The sequence below is a fragment of the Balearica regulorum genome, chromosome 8 (assembly GCF_011004875.1).
Source record: "Balearica regulorum gibbericeps isolate bBalReg1 chromosome 8, bBalReg1.pri, whole genome shotgun sequence".
NCBI classification, from domain to species: domain Eukaryota; kingdom Metazoa; phylum Chordata; class Aves; order Gruiformes; family Gruidae; genus Balearica; species Balearica regulorum.
Genome location: NC_046191.1, coordinates 15,333,658 through 15,355,066, shown reverse-complemented (window position 1 = coordinate 15,355,066; position 21,409 = coordinate 15,333,658). Strand labels below are relative to the sequence as shown.

The 21,409-nt window shown below is 37.1% G+C and overlaps 1 protein-coding gene across 17 annotated transcripts in view; it reads right to left on the bottom strand.

The window, feature by feature from the left end:
* Window positions 1–2,155: 2,155 nt before the first annotated feature.
* ADGRL2 (adhesion G protein-coupled receptor L2) overlaps window positions 2,156–21,409 on the bottom strand; it is a 394,446-nt gene continuing 375,192 nt past the window's right edge. For 4 of the 17 annotated variants that reach the window (XM_075759768.1, XM_075759770.1, XM_075759767.1 and 1 more), the window contains 6 exons: window positions 16,934–17,025; window positions 14,882–15,050; window positions 11,024–11,152; window positions 10,504–10,600; window positions 7,565–7,693; window positions 2,156–4,234 (listed from right to left, as the gene is read on the bottom strand). In XM_075759768.1, coding sequence (XP_075615883.1) covers window positions 3,480–4,234; window positions 7,565–7,693; window positions 10,504–10,600; window positions 11,024–11,152; window positions 14,882–15,050; window positions 16,934–17,025 — 1,371 coding nt within the window. In that variant the 3' untranslated portion in view covers window positions 2,156–3,479. The other 13 variants (XM_075759776.1, XM_075759773.1, XM_075759775.1 and 10 more) reach the window with 9 other exon arrangements.

Here is a 21,409-nt window from a genome sequence, read left to right as displayed (position 1 = left end):
TGCATTTCTTCATGTTATGGTTCACTTATGTAGAATTGAGATGTATTTTATATTAAACAATGCATAGCACCATTATACAACAGTTCACTAAATGCACATCCCATTTAATCTTTTGTAGGAATTAATATAACTGGACTGAAGTTACAAGGAAGAATTGAACTGAGCCAGTAGGGTTAACACTGATACTAACAGGAGATTACTAGCCATAAGAAAATTACAGCTCTTCTGAAAGACAGTGCCTAAAATAGCAGCATATCCTTGGCACCATCATAGGAACTGGTTAACTGATGACCCTGAAGAAACACTTGTTTCCATTAATTCTGCTGTCATTATTTCGCTATTCTTGAACTCTTCCTCTGAATTCTTCTGTCCTTCTGATCCCAAGACAAGATGGCAGGAACGTGAGAGAGAACATAAAGAAATTACAATAAGCTGTCGGCTATATAATCATATTGTAACCTACTACACTGAGCAGTTACACCAACAGAAATTTGGCAAGGTATCGGCTGCTAGCTGCTAGCTAAACACAGGACACTCACTAGCATAACATTAAAAAAACAGGCTCACTAAAAAGCAACATCTACATTACAAAGAAGCTAACAAAAGAATTCCCTTATGATACTTAGGTTCAGCTGGTTCATCTTAGGTTCATCAGCTACATTTTCTTGGTTTATGAATACTTGTTACATTTGCAATTGAATATATATTTAAGATCACAATGCTACAAACCTTTTTCCAGCATGTAGTTTTGCCACCTTTAGTTAGACACAAAGGAGTACTTGCTCGAACTAGGGTTGACGATTCTGCTGAAAGTTGGTGATGTTATTAGGTCATGTGTACTATAATTACTTGAGCACCACAATTTTTAAATCCCTAAGACACAATTTCCTAGGTAGAAGGCAGCAAGTATGCTTTTAAGTTGCCAGACAGACCAAGGGAATCATTTTGCTCCAAAGAGTCTGCTGTACACCCTGAATCAGAACAAATTCTTATTTCATAGAGACTTCAGGTTTTTAAAGCATTTCTGCTGAACAGAAGTAAACAGTTTCCGATTAAATGTTAAATGTTCCAGTGACTCTACTGTAAACATCATAACTTTTAAGTGTTAAGTAACATACTGGCAAGAGTTACCAGTAGGGTCGATGGTGAAGATGCCTTTTTTCTTCAAGAACAATTGCTACGGTGTCACAGTCCTGATTAGATATACTGAGGTTACCTGAACCCCATGGTTCCACCTCAACCTGCTTTTTTTTTTTTTCTTCACAGAGTTTGAATTATCTCAACAGCAGGAAGTCGTGCCCAAAATATTCTTCTGAAATCCCAATGTTTTCAAAAATGCATCGATTTATTTTCCAAATGGGACTTTACATATTCCAATGCGTTAGGAGGTAACAGAATTGGTAAGGGCTCTCAAATGAAATTCTGCTGTTCTCACACATACAGTCACAGTGACCACACACGAAACTGTGGCGTCTGTGATGATGGGGCTTAAATTAGAAGAGGTTTTTGGAAGTCGTGACGAACGAAGTCCTTGGCGTTATCTTTGAGAGGCCCTGGCTGAGAGGGACAAAAGAGGCTTGGGAATAAAGACAACAAAGACTTCAGACTTCCAATTTTGCCACTGATTTGTAGATAACATCTTGGGCATCAGCTGCCTCCTGCAGTTCTCTAGTCTGATAAAAATGGGGACAGTCATGCTTATTTATCTAACTCAAAACGGTGCCGTGATGGATTAATTATCTGGATAGCACTCCGAGTGCTATCCAAATGCTGCTTATTCTTGTTTTCCCCACTGCAACAATATATCTTCATCACTAATAATTAACTGCTAATTACTGTTGCCGAGAACATGATAGTGGTGTTTACCACCTTATTTTTAATTTCAGTACAGATGCCTACTTAAAAGTTATGTAAATATATGAAATTACAGTACATTTTCCTAATGACCCTGCTATGTCTGAGTTTGATCCTACTCAATTGTGACTCATGAATAGTAAAGATGACCTTTTTCTGTAGAGCTATATAGACAGTTTCTATTGTATTCTCGACACTGAAATGATGAAATGTAAAGAAGCCATTCTAAGCAGGATACAGCTGGGTCGAAGGACTGCTGATGCCAATTATGCTTCGTACATAATAATGCACATTTTACCTATTTGGAAAAAAAATTCACATTTATTTACTGTCAAACAGGTGTTAAACTTTACACTGGATATTAGTGATGGGCTCATTATTAACAGGTTTACACAAAGGGATGAAAAAAGCAGAATTTTGTTGAAACAATTTACATTTCATTAGATTTTTATCATAAAATAAATTAATTACTAAATATAGGCAGAAGGAATATGGAAGAGTAATAGTTATGTTTTATTTATTTTTTTTTAAAGGACAGGCACCTTTTATTCACGAGAAAGCTTGTGAGAAGTGTCCAGTGTCCCCTTTACCCCTTACCACCCAACCCTGATTAAAGAATGAACAGGGAATTGAGTTACAATCTTTGTAAGCTACACCAAATTTGTGCAAGGCTTGGCATAATTGGCTTCTAAAACAATTTTCTCCCCAAATTATGTTTTTTTGGCAATAAAAATTCAAAACGTAAGAATAAAAACTAACTTGTCAAAGCAGAACACTGTTTACAGTGGAAAATAAGTGAAAACGGGTAGAACTTGCATTTTAAACATACTACTGTACTATGAACAGAGTGTAAGAAAAACAGCTTATAACATATGTGCAACCAAGAGCTTTTCACAATATTTTCTTCAAACTCTTTAAAATTATTTTTTAATGACAATTATATTTCAGTTGGACACAAATGTATTTATTTTACCCTAGCAATAGAACAAAATATAATTTCTTTAGCCATTTTTTCATGAGAACGGTTCATTGTACAGTTGAGGAAATATATGAAATAAGGCCTGTGGCTTGATTGCTAGTGGTTAGACATGTATTCAATCTTTGCCCTAATGGAAAAGATTTGCAGTGAACTGCAAACTGATGCAGAATATCTCTCCTGCTTTTGCAAGTCTTGTCAGGAATAGTAAGGTACAGTAAATTTGTCCCACAGGATTTTAGAGCCTACGCCTTGTATATAATACAATGTAGGCCTAGAAAAAAAAATGTTGCAGCCATATTTACAAATTTAGTTCACAAACTGCTGCAGTAAAATGGCTGGAAAGTGTTTATTTCTCTTTTCTTTTTTTTCACAATTTTGTTAAATTCAGCAGCAGAAGATATCTTAAAATACCTTGTTGGTATTTCTTTTCTTTGTAACAAATAATTCATTTTAGTATACTCTGTGTATATACAAAGTTTTTGTTTTATAAAAATTCACAGAACTGCGAGGTCCAGTCATCCCCGGTACTGGAGAACCACAGGGTCAACAGAATTGTCTCTTCAAGCAGATATGAGGGAGCCTGCACGGGGCCAATTAAGTCTTTTTAATACTTGTACGTGGCCTTTAATATTTCTTTGCTACACTATTAAAGGCTGGTCACTAGTTGCATTTGTCCTTCTCTAACATCCCCTTCTGGAATACATCCTTCCTTGTTAATGGGAATTATATAGCCGTCGCTATTACCCCTGCTGATTTGATAGTACATCTGAAGCTGATGGCCAGCTCCTAGGTTTGGCATGCTCTTGTAGTAAATGTCCTCATTTTCACTCCTCCTGGAGGGAGAGAGATCTTCTTCAACATCAGGGCTGCTCTCTGGATACGGAGAGTCTCTGAGATTGGGCATGCTTGTGTAAAGAGAGTCTCTGTTGGGGGACTGGAGGTGGTCGTCAGCCTCGGCCGTCAGCTGTGAGACGTAGCTGTCAGTTCCCTCGGTCTTCACTGTCTTCTGGGGCTGGTACAGAAGGGAGTGAGTCCGCTGAGGAATGAGCGGGGCCTCAAGCTCTTTGTGGTGGAGCTCCAGCCCGGGGGTGTCACTGTGCATCAAAGATGAGGCATCTGCCACGATGGCGTCATCTTCGCTACTGCTCCCGCCGATCACAGCTTTGGCTGGTAGCGTGCGCTCCAGGTTGTGGTTCTTGCTGCTGCCCCGCAGGTTGTTGTGCACTAATTCTGAAATGATCATTTTCTCAAAAGCAGTATCATTCAGGCTTAGTCCACAGTCTACAACTTGCACACTGTCGTTATAGTCTCCATTGCGCAATGAGTAGCTGTTGTTGAAATTACCATTTAGCGGTAGAGTATCCATGGCACTTGTATCCCTGGCATTGTTCAGTGAATGTCCTGAAATGGAAAAGGACAGCTCTGGTCATTGCCTGATGTGCTTTTTATCACTTAACAATTTTTTTTTAACAAAATTCTTTAATGTAGTTCAGGACAAAGTTGTACTTGGAAGTAAGACTTGAGAAAAGTTAGGTTATTGAACATTCCCAAATGTAAACAGTCGCACACCTTATAGGAAAGATGCATCTTAAAAATAGTAACATGTATTTCCTGTGGGGAATAGTGGCATTTTAATTTCTTAATTTAGTGTCAATTCTGTGACTCTTCCACAAGGAACTGTTCACTCCATGCCCTTGCATATGTAATGCAAAGCAATTCATTTGGAAACATCTATGTTTTGAAGTACACCACCATGATTTAGAAAAAGAAAATTAACAGAATTTGTCCTAAACGACACTAAATTAAAAAGGAATTAGATCACAGACATAACTGAAGGTAAATGTACAACATAAACCCACATAACTGGCAAGCAACTACTTTAACAACATTTCTAACATTTTTTCCTTTTTTTTTTTTTTTGAGATGAAGTAAAGAAAAGAATGAAAAAAATGGATAAATACAAAGAATTTATGTTAAACAAGGACAGCCATCTTTCACACTACAGGGACCAGGGCCCACAAGCACCATCCAACAACACGATAGACAGCAGGTGGAATGACTCACTTTGGACAACTCACATCATGTCTGTCTGCTCAGGCTATCTGGCCTAAGAGTAGCTGATATATAAAAGAAAGTAAAATGATTTATTGTAACATGATGAAGAATTACTGAGCTTCTCAGCAACTTAGTCAGAGCAAGGGTTCAGCAAATTAGATTACTAAGCAATAACAGCTTTTCTTTTCCCACTTAATGTAATTTTTTTGCACTAATATTCTGTCTGCCAACAACGGCCCCAGGCTTCTAAAGGTCAAAGTTTGCCTGCAGTCTGCATCAGTCACAGTGACAGCGCTGAATGAACCAGAATAGTTAATTAAGAGTTAGGCCCACAGTTACCATGGGCATGGAAGTCAAATGCAGCAATGTTAGGAATTTCTGTAAGTATGGGTCACAGAAATTAAACCAAAGAATAAATATTAGTTGTGGAATGGGAAGAGGAAATCAGCCATGGCTGATATCTCATAGCTGCTGGAGGAATGACAGATTGGGTAAGTCTGCTGAAAACATGAAAAGAAGTTTCAGGGGGGAAAAAAATGAAGTCTTATGATGATTAAGGTCTTTATGCTTTTGGTTTTGGCTTTTTTTTGGCTTTTGGTAACACAATAAAGAAAAGGTTTTCCTATAGACACGAAGACATGTAAACTATGACAGCACAGTGCTTCCCAAGCAAAGGAAAAAGAAAGAAAGAAAGAAAAAAAAAAAACAACTTTGAAAGAAATTAAACAGTCTGAACCATGGAAAGTCAGATGGTTAGAGCATTCCTAGAAAATCACTTTATCTACAGGTATGTCTGGAAATAAAGAAAGAATGGAGTGACTTTACTGAAATGAGACTGACCACTGTGAGGCTGCTGCATTATATGCAAGGCTTGGAGGAGTATAAGAAAAATGTTGCTCAGGAAAAGATTATGCATTTTCCCATTTTGGTTTTTTTTTTTTTTTTTTCATCATTAAAGCTGCAGCTTATCCTAGAAAATTCAATCTTCTCTGGAAATATTGTTTTCAATTAAAAAGTAATTGCATTTTCTCATGAAAAGATTTTTGTCTTCAACTTTAAAAAATAGAGTAATAATTTCCAAATAAATTCTGAGTAATTTGCAAATAATTTTGTATTTGTGTTATTGTTAACTCCTCTCCACGTGTACTGATTTAAACAGTGATGAGAGTTGTTTGAAAGGTCTCTTTAGGCTTTGATTAAACAACTTTGTAGTTTTGCAATTTCATATATGTTCCAAGATTTTTCTTGCAATGGATTTAGCAGCACAGAACATATGGCATTTATAAAAGTAGACAGCACATGGACCACATGCTGGCATTCATTTCCCTCATGAAAGTGATTTAATTCTATAATTTTAATTCTCTTTTCTTCTGCTAAACAGATACCAAAATATATCTGATAATCCAAAATGAGTTTTCTATGATATACTGCAGAGTTAAGCATGCTAGAATATATTCAAATTGGTTTGATGAGGCAAATTTTGTTGCCCACGATCAGGTAATTCATTTGAAATCTTTCCATAGCCTGTAGCAAGATTACTGTGGGAATGTAAAAATATCAGTAAATTGTTAAGCATTTCTGCTTGACACTGCTTTGGTTTTAAACAGCAAATTATTTCAGCATTGCATAACTTCTGTTACCAATGGGGTTTGCTACAGACCTCATGTTGTTTCCCAAAAAGCAGTATGCAAGTACTTTTTGAATGTGGAAACATTTCATTTGCAAATTGTGAACCACTTGCCCGCTGAGTCTACTTCATGACCGCTAGTTATGTTTTAATTGTGCCCATTAAAAATCATGCTGAAAAAATTTACATTTGATAGGCAAAGTTAAGTTTTACTCCCATACTTGTCTCTCTGTAGGTTGCTAGAGGAAAGCATAAGGAAAGTAAGAAAACAAGAGAATGAAAATAGAAACTACAGTTCAGTTAAAAAGGAAACTTGAAATAAAAACTGGAAACAAGGTTTTATAAGCTCTTTATCGAAGATTTATTGTTCCAGTTATACTAAAGTGATCTTACGACTCATCAAACAGTAACTGCTACATATTTACTGATGAATTGCACTGCAGTTAAAAAAAGCAACTAGATAATGTAACAACAAAATGTTAGGTAAGTGATGACACCCTTTATTCCTACAGAACTAAACTGTTCTAACTGTTAATCTCAAGATTTTCCTACAGGAAAATGATCTACCATAAAGCTGCACTATACTATAGTTTAGATCTATGTGACGCTGGATACAATTTTCTACACTGGGGTATCCAAAGGTGTCAAGATGCCTTGCGCTGCTTTAGTATCTGATCTGTTCCATAGGCAGGTTTTTCTCAGCAAGCTTTAGAGTCAACCTTATATTGCATAGACATGATACCTCTAAGTGATATATATCTTGAAGATGGGCTCTCGGACCATGTGGTGTCAGTCCTGTAATAGTATATTAAGATTTATGCCACCTGTGTTAAAAACATGGATAATTATTGGTAAATACTGTTATGGCAAAGGCATTACTATAATATAGTGCAGTTTTACAAGCTGACATTGGCAATACTGTATTTCTCGAACTGACAGAAATTCAAAATGTACGGCTAGGGTATTGCAACTTGAGTTTCTATCTAGGGAAAAGAAGGGATTTGGAGCGAGCCAAGAAAAGCGGTTTTATTCAGGAAGTATAAGCACACCTGGTGAGTTAAACACAGGAGCTGAAGGGGCATTACATACAACTGTTTCAGCGAGCAATGTGTTATAGGGGTTGTTAGTGCCGTGTGGTCGAAGAAGAGGGTTTGTTAGTAGGTAATTGCCAGTCATTCCTAAAGCAAAAGAAACAGAAAAAAATGTCAGTTCTTTAATTTTCGGTTGACAGTTTCAATAAAGAATATTTTTTTATTCATCATGAATCATGCAGGACTTGTCAAATGTAATTCAGCTGAAAATTTCTGAATGTATTTGAGCTATGTATTTGAAATGGGAGTAGGAAAATACAGTTAGATTCCAGTAATTCACAGGTGCTGTCCAAATCCCCAAAGTAAACATCTGGTGAGAGTGACATTTACTAATGTATACAAAAATCACTGTTACACAAGAATAGCAATTAAACGTGTAGAGATCAAGGTACTACTAAAGCTATTATAACTTTAAAAATGATCGTATGGAACACTTCTGTCCAGAATTGAGAGAACTGAATTTCTCAAACTGAAAGGTATTGAAAAATCTCTTACGACAGGATCAGAGCTGTTATTCACTTTATTAAAAACACACGGATAGTGGAAGGGTATTGCTGTTTTCAAACAGACAGTGGATGACAAACTGCAAGAAGCATTATCTTAGTATATGCAAAAGTATGCATGCTGAGGGGAAAGCAAAATATTTGCTCTAAGAAATCAGAGCATTCACATTTCCTCCCGGGACATTCATGCTGCAAATTTATCTGCCAGGTTTTAAAAAAGAATTCCTCGAATGACAAATTTTCTTTAAACAATCTGTTTACAAACAATGTAAGACGAAGCAAAATACTACATGAACAGATTTTTTTTAAACCCATTTTACATGTTAATGCAACACCATTTAAACAACTCTTGGAATAATTAGAAAAAAATCAGCATATTTTGAGAAATTATTAAAAAGTCAATTAATCTCTGATTTCTAGCTACTAGAAGAAAAATGGGTTGGAATAATGACAAAAAAAAAAAAACCCACACAAAATGCTGTGATCTAAAACTTACTGTAACCATTTCATTAAGGTAAACTAGGCCTTTCTTTTCTATTGCATTGCACAGCAGTATATGAAGATCAGTGTATTAGAGACCCAAGGACAACCAAACAGCCAGCTATATTTTTATAGTACGATTATTTTTATTTGGCAAGGACAAGATAGTATATATTCCAAATGCTAATGCTTTTGTACCACCATAGATACTTGGTAGCAGAAATGAGCAGAAAATTCTAAGATTCAGAGAATTAGTGACTGATTGTGCTAATCTTATCTGAAAGTTTGTATCAGTGAACAACTAAGAAGGTTTTATCATAGCTTTTGTCAGTTCTAATGCACTTACTACTAGAAATACTAACTGAAATCTATTTTGCTGGGGGGTGTGTGGTTGTGTACTATGTGTAATCTTGGTTAGAATTATTACCTCTAATTTATAGGTAAGAGAATTTTTTTTTCAATCCAGAATTTTTTTGCTGCCTTTACATGGTTGATTTTTATTTTAAAGGAAAAAATGACACTTTATCATTAATTACTGAACTACTCTTATACATATGTATGACTGAGATAGTGACAATATTACAACTGAATAAAGACGATGTAAATTTTTCTAATTAGGGCAGGACATCTCCAGTGACTTGAGACCACATCTCTGAAACAGGGAGAAGCTTCCAAGACCTCTGTTCAACTCAGAATTAACTGAGGGTGCACCATGGTTAGAGCAAGCCTCAGGAGTCAGAGACATCAGACTAGGGTGAAATCCCAGACTTTTATCTACAGTGTATTTACAGGATTTTAACAAGACACTGGAAGGGAATGTACTTCTTTCTTGGACATGAAAAATATACATTTTCTACTTAGGAGAAGTTACTTAATTTTGATTTTGCCAGAGGAACATACACAGTTCAGATGGGGGGAGCAGGGAGACACACAGGTTTTATCCAATTTCTATATGCCAAATGGCAAAAAAAGAATCATGCTTTCTGAAATCTTTTCTTTTGCAAAATGCCACATTTTTTACTTCCGGAATGAATGTGAGTTGAGTACATATCCCTACTACCAAATCTTTAAAAGAAAGAAGGGAGGAAAATTAGCTAGTTGTGGTTGATGAGGGCTTTACAGCAGCCCTGACAGTGGTGAATTTTCTGTTTGGAACTTTCTGAGTTGAGCAGGAACCGGCCGCAATGAAATCAGGGCTACGTGTTCTTCTCCTAGGGACGTGGGTGAAAGAACAGGCTTTGAACTTGGCTTGCACAGAGCATTCTTCCCTCCACTGCTAGCTCAAACTGCCTTAAAAAACACAGGGGGAAGGGGAGGAAGGGACATTCTGTCTCAGTTAATACCCTTGTATTCTAACTGGACATGAGAATGAGGTTACAGATTTCAAAGTCTATTTGAGCTGAGAAATTTGGAGTTTTGGCTTCCCTGTGCCTGAAAATCTGGATTCTATCCCATGTGACAGATATGATGCTCTTTGAAATAGAAAAGATAAATGCTTTACAGACATCTTTTGCATAGAAATGATATCAATTAGATTTCACTGGGAAAATTTCTGCACCTAAACATCATCGTCAAATACACATTAAAATGTTACTGCACTCATATTTCTGTTTCAGATTTAACCTATAAAGGTTAGGAAAGATTTAAAATTATGATCTTGCTTTTAAGTTAAATTATTGATGAATCTTATTTAAATACATTCCCACGAATGGAGGAATTCGACTTCTATAGCAGGGGGCCACTTGAGGGAACACGGTTTTAAAATGTCCTGGTGGATGACTTTAAAACTGCTTTTAGAGAACATTTGTTCCCGAGTATTTTTTTCAAAACATTCTTTTCAATTCTTCTGTTAAATGATATAAAATCTGTATAAAATTTAAGGCTTCTAAAACTGAAATGTTCCCAGTGACTGACCTTGATTAAGTGTTGAAGTGCTGTTGATGTCACCTGAGATAAAAGACGATTCAGATTGTTTTCTCACAGTGTCGTTCCACATCCTCCTTATACGACTCTGTTAACATAAGGGAGTGAGACAGAAGCACAGTAAGTTACAAAAAGATTTTTTTCCTACTTATGTGCTATTATGTAGAATATTTGTGCTTATTTTGGCCTAAAGTAAGTCATTCTTCTAGCATATAGTGAAACTCTTTCTTTTGTTATTAAAACTCTAATTTATTAAATTTCATTTAGATGAAACATGATGGTATAAACCTTCCTATAAACCAGACCCTAATTACAAGAAAAATAAGGTGTTTGCATTAGACCAAAGTAAAAGCAACTATTTAAAAAGAAGTCAATTCTACTATGCAGAAGTATGTATTTGCCATCTAAATTATAATAATGAGAAGACAGTTAGTGCTTCTGATTGGAACACATCTCAGTAGGCTTTTTATAAACAAGATTAATTAAAAGAGGCTGTCAAAATCTTTGTTACCTGAGTGCCAGAGGAATAGCGAGCACTAGTTCTTGTTGTTGATGCCTTCACTGAACTGTGGGGACTCTCAGTTGGTAGTCCACCACAGCAGTAGGAATGTCGGAAGCATTTGGTATATTCCTTACGTACCTGGGGGGGGAAACAAAAATGACTTAGCACAAAAAACAGTGTTAAATATCTCTGCTGGCAAAAACACATGAACCTTGCATTGAACCTACTCACACATTTTTCAAGCAAATAGATAATTCTTGTCTATTGAATTGTTGGCCATTAGCAAAATCAGGTATCTTTCCCTATGCAGCGAGAGCATTATCAGCTATCCAGGATTTTTGAACAAATTATTTCCAAGGTATACAATGCATTTAATTTAGATGTGCCTGAATAATCACTACTGAGTTATTTATGGGTTTATTTTTATTTTGTGTTCATATTGTAGATTAATATAGTTAAGTTTACCTGAATTGAATGCTGGCTGAAAATAGTCTTTTTTATATGAGCTTTTGGTGCAGAAGCCATAGAAAGCCTACGCTCCCACCCTAGCACGCCAGAAGGGCTGAGGTAACTAGCCTTTGCGCTGCTCAGTACTGCCCATAATGTTATCCCTTCCAAGAAAATGTGCAAAACCTGCAATGACTATAAAGGCATTTTCATATAAAGCTACTCTGTGTAACTCAAACAGCTGCTAGCTGATATGGTCACACCTGCTTCAGGGTTGTACAGAGCTCACAAACACCCCTGTCCCGCTCCAGGCAGAGCGCCAGCTTTGCTGGTGGAGGCACCGTCAGCGTTCCAGAGCCAAATTTTGAACCGTAAAGGCTGGGAAATGAAGCATCTTTCACTTTTAGGACCAAAAAATAAAATCCTCATTACTGTCTCTGCTGAACCTAGAAATTTGAATACAGCTATGTATATGAGATTTTTGTCTGACAGAGCAACAAAACTAATTAACGATTCCAGTATTTGGCCTGCATTTATTCACCTTCTGTTTCCAGTGACCTATCGGAAACTTCAGTTTTGTAGTTTATGTGTGTTAACATTTGTCCTGAAAGTAATCGGCATTAATTTACATGGCAGTTAATTCCCTCATATTCGGTGACTGCTACACTGACCACTATTTTCATTCAGGTAACAGCAGAGTGCGCACACATCTCGGCAGCATGACAGCATCAGTGAAAGAACACAGTGGATAAAATTTGTAAAGATGCACAAGCCTAAATTCGTAAATTTTCCACCAGATACTTAGGAATATAAATCTCTTCTACATCAGGAAGACTCCTCTCTTAAGTTTCTGGGAAAAGTGAGATTTCAGCTAATCTGGAAATTCTGTTTGACCTATGAATATATAGGACAGAAAGTAAGTTATGTGTATGTGAAAAGGGGAGAAGGGAAAATGCAAAAAGTAAATAGTGTGGATTTACATACGCCATGTGCTGTTTTCAATATTACAAGAATTTTACTCATGGCGTATGTACTGTGATGTTTCTATAAACCACAAGGTTGAAGCAAATTTGAATAGTTAGTGCCTTAACTTCAAGCTAGGGACAATAACTCATCTTTTTATAAAAGTATATGGTACATATTTTAAGCGAACCCCTGTGTGTATCAGCACAAAAGACACATAAAAAATGAAAACAGAAATGCACAGACAAAGAATGATCATCTTTAACTCTGTAGTCTGAAAAATGTAAGTCTGTATTTATCATCACTAGATGGTATAACACCTAAGAAAATACAATCCTGAACACTAATGGATATTAAATGCTCCAAACCACTACACAGAAGAGACAATAGCAATCAAAACTATATTTTTACCCAAATACCACCCTCCAGGGCTGGTTTTGCCTAATGCCTATATTGCAGTGAATGTACATTATCTGTCAGTACTGCGCATTCCACTGTCATTATTTCTAAATTATAGCTTGTTGGAAACTGATGGAAGCAACAGCACTATCATCCTGTCAGAACTGGAAACATAATAGTTTTCACTTTCACAATTCTATTTCTCTGTTCAATTTAGTGACCAACTAGTAATAACAGAATAAAAAGACTACATTAGCTATGCAGACAGAGGAGAGGATGATATCCAGTCAAAGGCACCGAAACTTAAAAACCTTAAATGGCAGCTTTAACATTCTTTCAGGTATAAATCTTATTGCTCTAGGTTATGCTTTTTCACACTTGACTGGTATTTTAATATTGCTTTTTGCTGACTCCACTTAATGTAAAAACAATGCACAGCTGTAAAAAGAAATAAAAAAGGAATCTGTTTTTGATTTTCATGTCTAATACAAGTGGTAGAAAGGGCAACATTATATGAAACCCTAATCTAGAAATTATTTGCATTTTGAGAATGTTTGCATTTTCTTCCCTCTCTTCTTTTCTTAGGCTCAATCTCCTAAGTGTGCTTTTGTTCTCTCAAAATGAGAGGAGTGCCGTGTTCATCTGGATAAAATTCTTTCTGTCTACCAGATCTTTTCCGAAAACATGGCTGTATGCCATTGTCCACACCAAATTTAGAGATGCTGATACTGTTAGAGCTGGACCACTTGAGAACACGCAAGAATGGGATTTTTGTACTTACACAGCAACACTTTATCCAATGGTCTCAAACCATTTTATAAATATCAGTTAATTATGTCTCTGGTGAGCTAATTATAATGGGAGTTAATAATTGCTAGGTCTCCAGCCTAAAACTGGTAAAAATATTTAGAATCTAAATATTGCAAATTGGGTGTTTCCAAATGTGGGATGTATTGCATTTTATGTTATTTTTTGGGGGTGGGATTTTTTGACATTTACTCTTCCTCTCAACTCCTGTTACTTTAATTTGCTATGCCTTCTAACATAGGCTATGAGCTTTTTTTTCTTTTGTCCTTCACTAAAGCACCTCTAAGGCATCCTTGGAAGCAGTCTCCACCCTCAGTGTGGGGAAGAGGAGGGGTGCAGGGAACCCAAAGAAAATCCCACCTAGCTGCGCCCTTCACTTCCATCTCTCCTGTTTGCTCCTCTCTCCTCTGCAAGCTTTCTATCTCCCCAGCAGATCTGCTCCTTCTGGACCCCTCTGCTCTGCTCCCACCGGGCGATGGGGAGCAGAACTAATTTAGCACATCCCACTCATGAGGGAAGGCTCGTGCCACGGGATTCCAGTTTTTCCAGTTAAAAGCATGAAGCTGTTGGATTGCTGGCAAAGGCAAACACTTGAAAAAAGTAGTCATGCCGGCATCTTTGGAAAACTCACCCCCTTAGCAGTTGTCTAGCGTTAATGACTACTTTTTTCTAAGGTATATTAGGTGAAGTTATAATAAAATTAATTTTTAGATCTTGCCTAATTTTGTAATGAACGAGCACTCGTAGTACAATCCCTGCCTATCACCTGTAGCTTTATGTGGCAGCTTAACGGGATCTCAGCAGAGGTCCTCTGCCTTGATCTGAGAAAGAGCGAGCGCTTCCAGGCCGAGATGGGCTGACACTGTAAATGATCCTTTGTTTGCAGTGCTGCAGCAGAGGCAGGATTTGTTTCATAAAGGACTTTTGGTTGTAAGTCCAGACTAATACGTACCGCATTACCAATGTTAAACAGTACATTTTCTATACTAATTTTCTTCCCCAAGCCTCAAAACTTCTCAAACCCAGGTCAGAAATATTGCACCCATTTTAAACCCACCCAGGCCACAGAACAGTTACACGACTCCCACAAGCCCACAAAGCAAGAATTGCTTCTGAATCGCAGGCCCCTCCTCAAACTACTTTAAAATCCTCCAGTTCTTGACATTGCTATTTTTTTCTCTATTTTTTAAGAAATCTATGTGGCATTTTTAAGGAGTTAGAAAAGACGCATCTGTGTTTTCAGTAACTTACTTTCTTTTGAAGGGCACAATGAAAGATGAAAATAAACATTCCTTGGAAAGCATTAAATACTGTGAAGAGATACGTCATCACAACAGTCCCCTCATTGATAAACAGCAGGCCAAATGACCACGTTAGGCCAAGGAGACACAGAAGAGCAAATGCACCCAGGACCCAGGATCTGTAAAAGAAAATTAATTTTAGTAACATTACTTATGAGAATGCACGTTGCCAAATCCAATATTAACATTTCAGTTCCCGCAGTTGACTTTTACTAGGTTCATATTCAAATGTAAAAATTCCTTGGGTTTAACCTTTTATCTATTAAAGAAAGAACAATTCCATTTGGTACTCTTAGTCTCCAGTGAAAACAGCGAGAGTAGATATGACCTTTTTCTTTCTCAAGAACTGCATAGGATGTCAAAACTATTTTGAAATGCAGAAGTATAGCGCAAGCCCCAGCTACTCCATTGCTTTATCTGCTTTTACAAAAGAGATTGATAAATCTGGCTTAGCCACTAATCACACCATAGATTTTAAACAGTGGTGCTGCCATATGACACCAAATAATGTAACACAAATGCACAAAGGTTAAACAGCAGATTAAAAGCCTAGAGCCCAAATCTTTAATGCTCTGATAAACTCAGCTAAACTCAAGCTAGTTGATCTAACTTCCGCATGAAGAAACCCTGCTGAAATGTGACAAAAATATGGATATTGCTCTACAGAATAGTGAAAAAAAGATTCCATCATGAATAGGTTAAGGAAAAGGAATTGTAGAGAACGGCACAGAATGAAAGGGAAAGGGAATTTAGTCAGTGAATTCCACATCTAACTAATGATCTTACTTGATAAATGGCTTATTATCTTCATAGCTAGAAAGCATTATAAGCAGAAAAGAGAAACAAAATTATTAGACAGAATTGAAACAGAAATTAATAAGAGCATTTTTAATTGTCTATAAAAATTAGTCAAAATTAGGAAATTCAAAATGCAGAGGCAAGCAATTTAAAATTATAAAGGCATATAATAGTTAAAAATTCTTTAGCAAATCAGGTATCTCAAAACTAGTTAATTAAAATTAAGGGAAATCCACAATATTGACCGAGTTTGTAAAGTTAAAAATCATGCTAGAAATTTGTTAATGTAGGGTTCTATCTTACCCAGGTAAGTCCGTATTATAGTAGCCATCACAAACACGGTAATTACTGGTGTGGATGAGAAGACAGAAAGAGGAAAAGGAAGAAAAGAGAGAGATGCTAAAGATTAGCGCTCTCTCTCATCATGCAACATGCAATGAAGCTGATACTGACCTATCTAGAACATCTAGTTCACAATGTTAGCCTTACTGAAAATCTCCCTTCACCATTTTCAACATTCAAAGCAAATCTGTAAGACCCTTTCTCATCCAACCCTCAGCATTAGAAAGTTGCACCATCCCTTCAGTGTTGATAACAAAAACCTTCAGCACAACGTAAAGCTATGCAGAATACAGTAAAAGACTACCTAAGGAAGCAAGAGCTGCCAAAGCCTTGTTAATTGTATAACACTTATATTACTCTGCAAAAGGGATACTGCAGTACAGCACCATGATAAAGTAAACGTTTGTTAAATTAGCATGAAAACAGCAGATAATCTTCAAGTTAACAATAATAATAGAGTCAATTCTCTTGGGAGAACAGGATTACGAGTAGAAACTGCTCAGAATCCCTAAATCAAAAAGTCATTTAACAAAACAAACTTAATATAATCATATCGGCCATGCAAACAGGAACATCATTTTTGAACTGCATTTTAAATGCAAATGAAATTACTACAGTGCTGTGGCATTTCCGTGAAACAGTTTCTTGGCACTAGTTCCAGTCTGAAATTATCTAATTTTGACCGGTGTTTGTGACATTACAGCAACAATGTGACGAAAGCAGGATTGGCTCTGTTTGCTTCTAATTGACATCTGCAGTTGCTGGGAGACAATGGCATGTGCTCCTAATGGAGAGTAGCTTTCAATCAGTTCAGCAATCAGAAAATAATCATAGTTCTCATACTTGAACGTAAAGCACTTACTTAATGTTTTCCAACCTGCTAGAGTCTGGTTTCAAAGTGTTTGAGTGCTTCACCATTTTGCACAATGTGATCACCAGGAAGATAAGATTCAGCTGTCAAAACAGATAAGAATGAAATTAAACTACTTCAGGTAATAGGTTGAATAACGATGATGTTGCAGACTAAACAAAAACCCCATAGTTTATTTTCAAATATGTAGTGAAACTGGGTAACTATATCAGACAGTCTGTAAAAGGTGATTGCAAATATGGATGAGGGGAAAAAAAATGTTAGAAGTCCTTGTTTCACTTAATTTTCCAAAGTCACCTCATCATCATGAACCACCATGTTTAGCTCATGTCCAACACTTGTCATTGCCACTCTATAGCTCTGTAGTCCAGCATGTTGTGCTTGGCCCCTGTTCACCTTTGCCTGTCACCTCTGGCCCTGTTCCTCATCTCACCGACTTTCTCCGAGGACCACGGTTACCCCTTTACTGTACTATTGTAGCTGTCTTTTTATCATCTCATCCTGCTCCTGGAATGTTTTTCGCCTTTGCTGGCTTCTCCCATTCTTTTTTTTTTATTCCCTTTTGTTCTCACAAATTCCTAGGGTCTTGAAAACAGCTTAAATGTAACCGAAGAAAAAGGAAAAGAAAGAGAAAAAAGGAAAAGAAACACAAAGACATAGCAAATGCATCAAACTTAACAGCGCCATAGATATGTGCTGGCGGTGCACCCTCCCACCGCCCTCCTTCCCTTTGTAGTCTGGATTCTGTGGAAGCGAGACTGCATGCCACTTGAAGGAAGAGGACTATGCCATCTTATTCTTGTTGTGTCATTCATATAGACAACACCAGGGAAGATACTGAAGGTAATTTTTTATGGTTTTCCTATTGTGACACAGAATCACAGATATCAAAGATACTGGGTGCCTTTCTCCTATCGATTTCAAAGCATGTGAAGAGTATAGGCAAGCCTGATACAAGGATGCCTGCAGAATATGGGTTGAAAAGTGGTATACAGCTAATTTGAGTAATTAGTATGTCCTGTCCTATATCATGCAGACAATTCAAATAAAATCGTATGTTTGAAAACACTAATAGCCATGTCCTTTCAGGGAGAAGACATACATCCCATCCTTATCTACTAGTACAACGGTTCACAAGAAATGGTTGAACCGATAGCTAAGAGAAGATGGGTGAATATGCTCTGACATCCTTGCAACACATATATTAGGTAGATTATAACCCCACTCTTACAATCTTCCGTGCGTATCTGCAACTGGTTACTGATGGAGAATAATCAAGCCTAGTCTTTCATTTTGGGGAGCCTTGTTTTGGGACAGCATCAAAATCCTCACAATTTTTGGTAACACTGGGGATATCGGTTCATACCAGATGTGTTCCTACAGCCGTGCCACAATGGTCAGAAATGTCACTCAAATCCTAATAAAGAGCAGGCCTTAACAATCTAGAAAAGAGGAGGATTTTGAAGGCTCCGATCAGAGTCTGTTAATAAAGACATGTATTATAGAAATAATTCCTACTGCTAAGGGCAATCAAGTTACGACTGCTGCTGCAATCTCAAAATCAGGATGGACGGTATGAACTACAATAAGAGTTCTCAACACAGAACAGTGTTTGGCAGCTTGTGACCTCATCAGTCCTGATTCAAAGTAAAACATTTTTACAACTGTATCTTGAGATTAATACAAAAAATGTATGTGATACAAATAACAAAAATAAGCTTTTGTAATTTATTTCTGTGTTTCAAGAACTGACAGAAAATACTTGACTTGTAAGTGGAGGTATGTTCATGGTGTAAGTTAAGCACGATTTCCATTGCTGCAAAATGTAATAGAAGTGTCACTATCTCCTGACCCTGCTGATTACCTTTTATTATTCTTACAGGTAATGACCAACCAGTTGAGAAACACTTCATTATCTGTGATCATTTTGTTCCTCTTATCTAGGTTTCCACTGTACTGCGTAAGCTCCTTGGGTGAGAAAATAAAGTTGCTTCTCTCCCTGGCCTTTGCACCAGATGGAGGACAGGGGCTCTGTGCGTGACCTGACCCTCAGTTCTGTGCCTTTACAGGCAAACTTTCTTCTTCTGTATTTGAAGAAGTTTCTTGCACATTTTGGTAGCTGACATAGCATGAACTTCTCCAGCCTGCTTTAAAAAAATGTAACTTCAATTTACTTTTTGTGAAAACAAACAGATTAAGGGCTAAGAGACATGCCCCATGCCAATGCTAACATGTAAATCAAATTTGGCTGCAACCTATACAACTGGGAGTGCACAATCCAGTTCAGAACAGTATTTACAGCACAGCTGGAAGCTAATCCTTGCCTAAGTAGCTACCCTGGAGTATCCTGTATTGTACTAGCAACATCGTTCTTGGATCAAAAACTCATAGACATGGCTTAGCCCATAAATGACTGCCTTATGAAATGAGAGGTTTTTATCCTCTGATTCTTTGTACAACTGAAGAGCTGGTTTGCCATATGAAAAACAAAAGCTTGTATTTACATACTCAGGTTCCTTCGGTGACATGCAAGCAGACACAGTCCTACCCCAGAGCCTGAGCCAAGCTCCAGTGTGTTAAGCAGGTTTTATGTAGATACTCAGCTCTGTCTGTATGTATGTCCTTGCTGGACTAGGGAATAACTATACATAGCAGTTTCTTAACAGACACTTTAATTCTAAGTTAGGTACAGAACCCCAAAAGCAACCCACAGAAATAGTAATGTTGTATCACAGTAGCTGAAAAAGAAAAAGGCAAAAAAAGCAAAATATTGCACTTTGAAGACAAAGTAACTATGACAACAGAGCATATGATACTTGTTTCTCCATCACTGTGAAATACTGCATAGTTTTCAGTTTCAGCAAAAGACCACGGTTTGCCACTTGTTCAAACATGCTGGCAGCTCTGTTACACATTGTATCATTACCAAAAGCCTATTTTGCCCACTTACTAATACTGTAACCAAACCTTTCTATAGATTCTGTTTTGGGTCCCTTACTGCTCCTCATCTAGAAAATGATTGTTTTGGAGGAACTCATGAGTTAAAGACTTTTGGGCATCCTGCCATTATTACACAAGGCACTAAGCAGTGAGGGACAGGAACTTGCTGGAGAATAATTGCTTTCAGAAGAAATGAATTACTTTTCTTGGTGAGAAATACGTGGGGGGAGAAGGAAACACAATTAGTGCTTTTGCATTCATTTGTACCAACTTTGTACAAGCAAAACTTTTTCAGCCCTGAGCAATCTGGTCTGAGCTCAGAGCTGAGCCTGTTTTGAGCAGGAGGTTGGACCACCGATCTCCTGAAGTCCCATCCAACCTGAATTGGATATGTTTCACGACTATGTGAGGACTGAACTGTTACTGATCTAGGCAAATGAATCTGTAGATGTTTTCAAAGCTTCACAGATGGTCTGGGTAAGGCACCTTTAAGAAGAATGTTCACCACGAACAGGCAGTACTCTGGGGTCACCTAAAGGCCCACATGAATGGCAAGATGGGCTCTTGAGAGCAAACTTGTAAGGGCAAAAATGGGCCTCTGACAATGACGACTTTCTCGTCACTTCATATAACATAAAGGGCTAGTGACTGGCTGGGTCTCATCCCGACAACTGGGCTGCATCCATCCCAGATGAACCAAAATCTGCACCTGAACAGTACTGCTCTCCTTCAATGATAATAAAAAATATGAATATGTTGTGTAAACACACACACAGAGTCACAGTGTATACATCTCAAGCAGTCGTGGAATTATATCCTTGATAAAGTCAGTAAAAATCTCTTTCATGCTGCACTTCTGAAAATCAGACCAATGCTCTTTTGAAGGCTAAAAATAAGAATTTAAAAGTCTGGTCAGGCATCAGGTTTGGACTTGAAGATTCTGCTGAGATACCAAGAGTGGCAAAACACACAGTTACAGTAGGTGGAGCTATAATGTGAGATCATTTCAAACATTAGCTGATAAGCAAAACCTTGGATTGATATATTTCATTAATGGTTGTACTGGGTTTTTGCTGTAATTTCTAAAATATATTATCTACTATAAGAGACAGGATACTGGATTACATAGAGAACTAGCTTAATCTATACTGTGATTTTAGATATGTAAGTAAAAAAAAAAAAAAATTAGAGCATGTTTTACAATACCAGTTCCTACTTATGTCTTAATATGACAAGTGTAACTGGATAGAGCAGAGTGAAAGAAATACAATTAGATATATATTAAAAAATAAAAAGTAACTATTTTAAAGTATTGAATCTGAAGAATTTTTAAGGTAATAATAAAATGCAGCACCCTGGAAGATCGTGCTTCCTTCATAGCCAACACACAGAGGGCCATTTCTGCCTTGGAAATTAGAAGGTACTGGACATGAAAAAATGATATGAATAGGAATTTTGTTTTTCTGGCACTTGAAACCTATGTAATTTTGAGAGGGGGAGTGTCTTCAAGTGAAATTAACTTTTTTT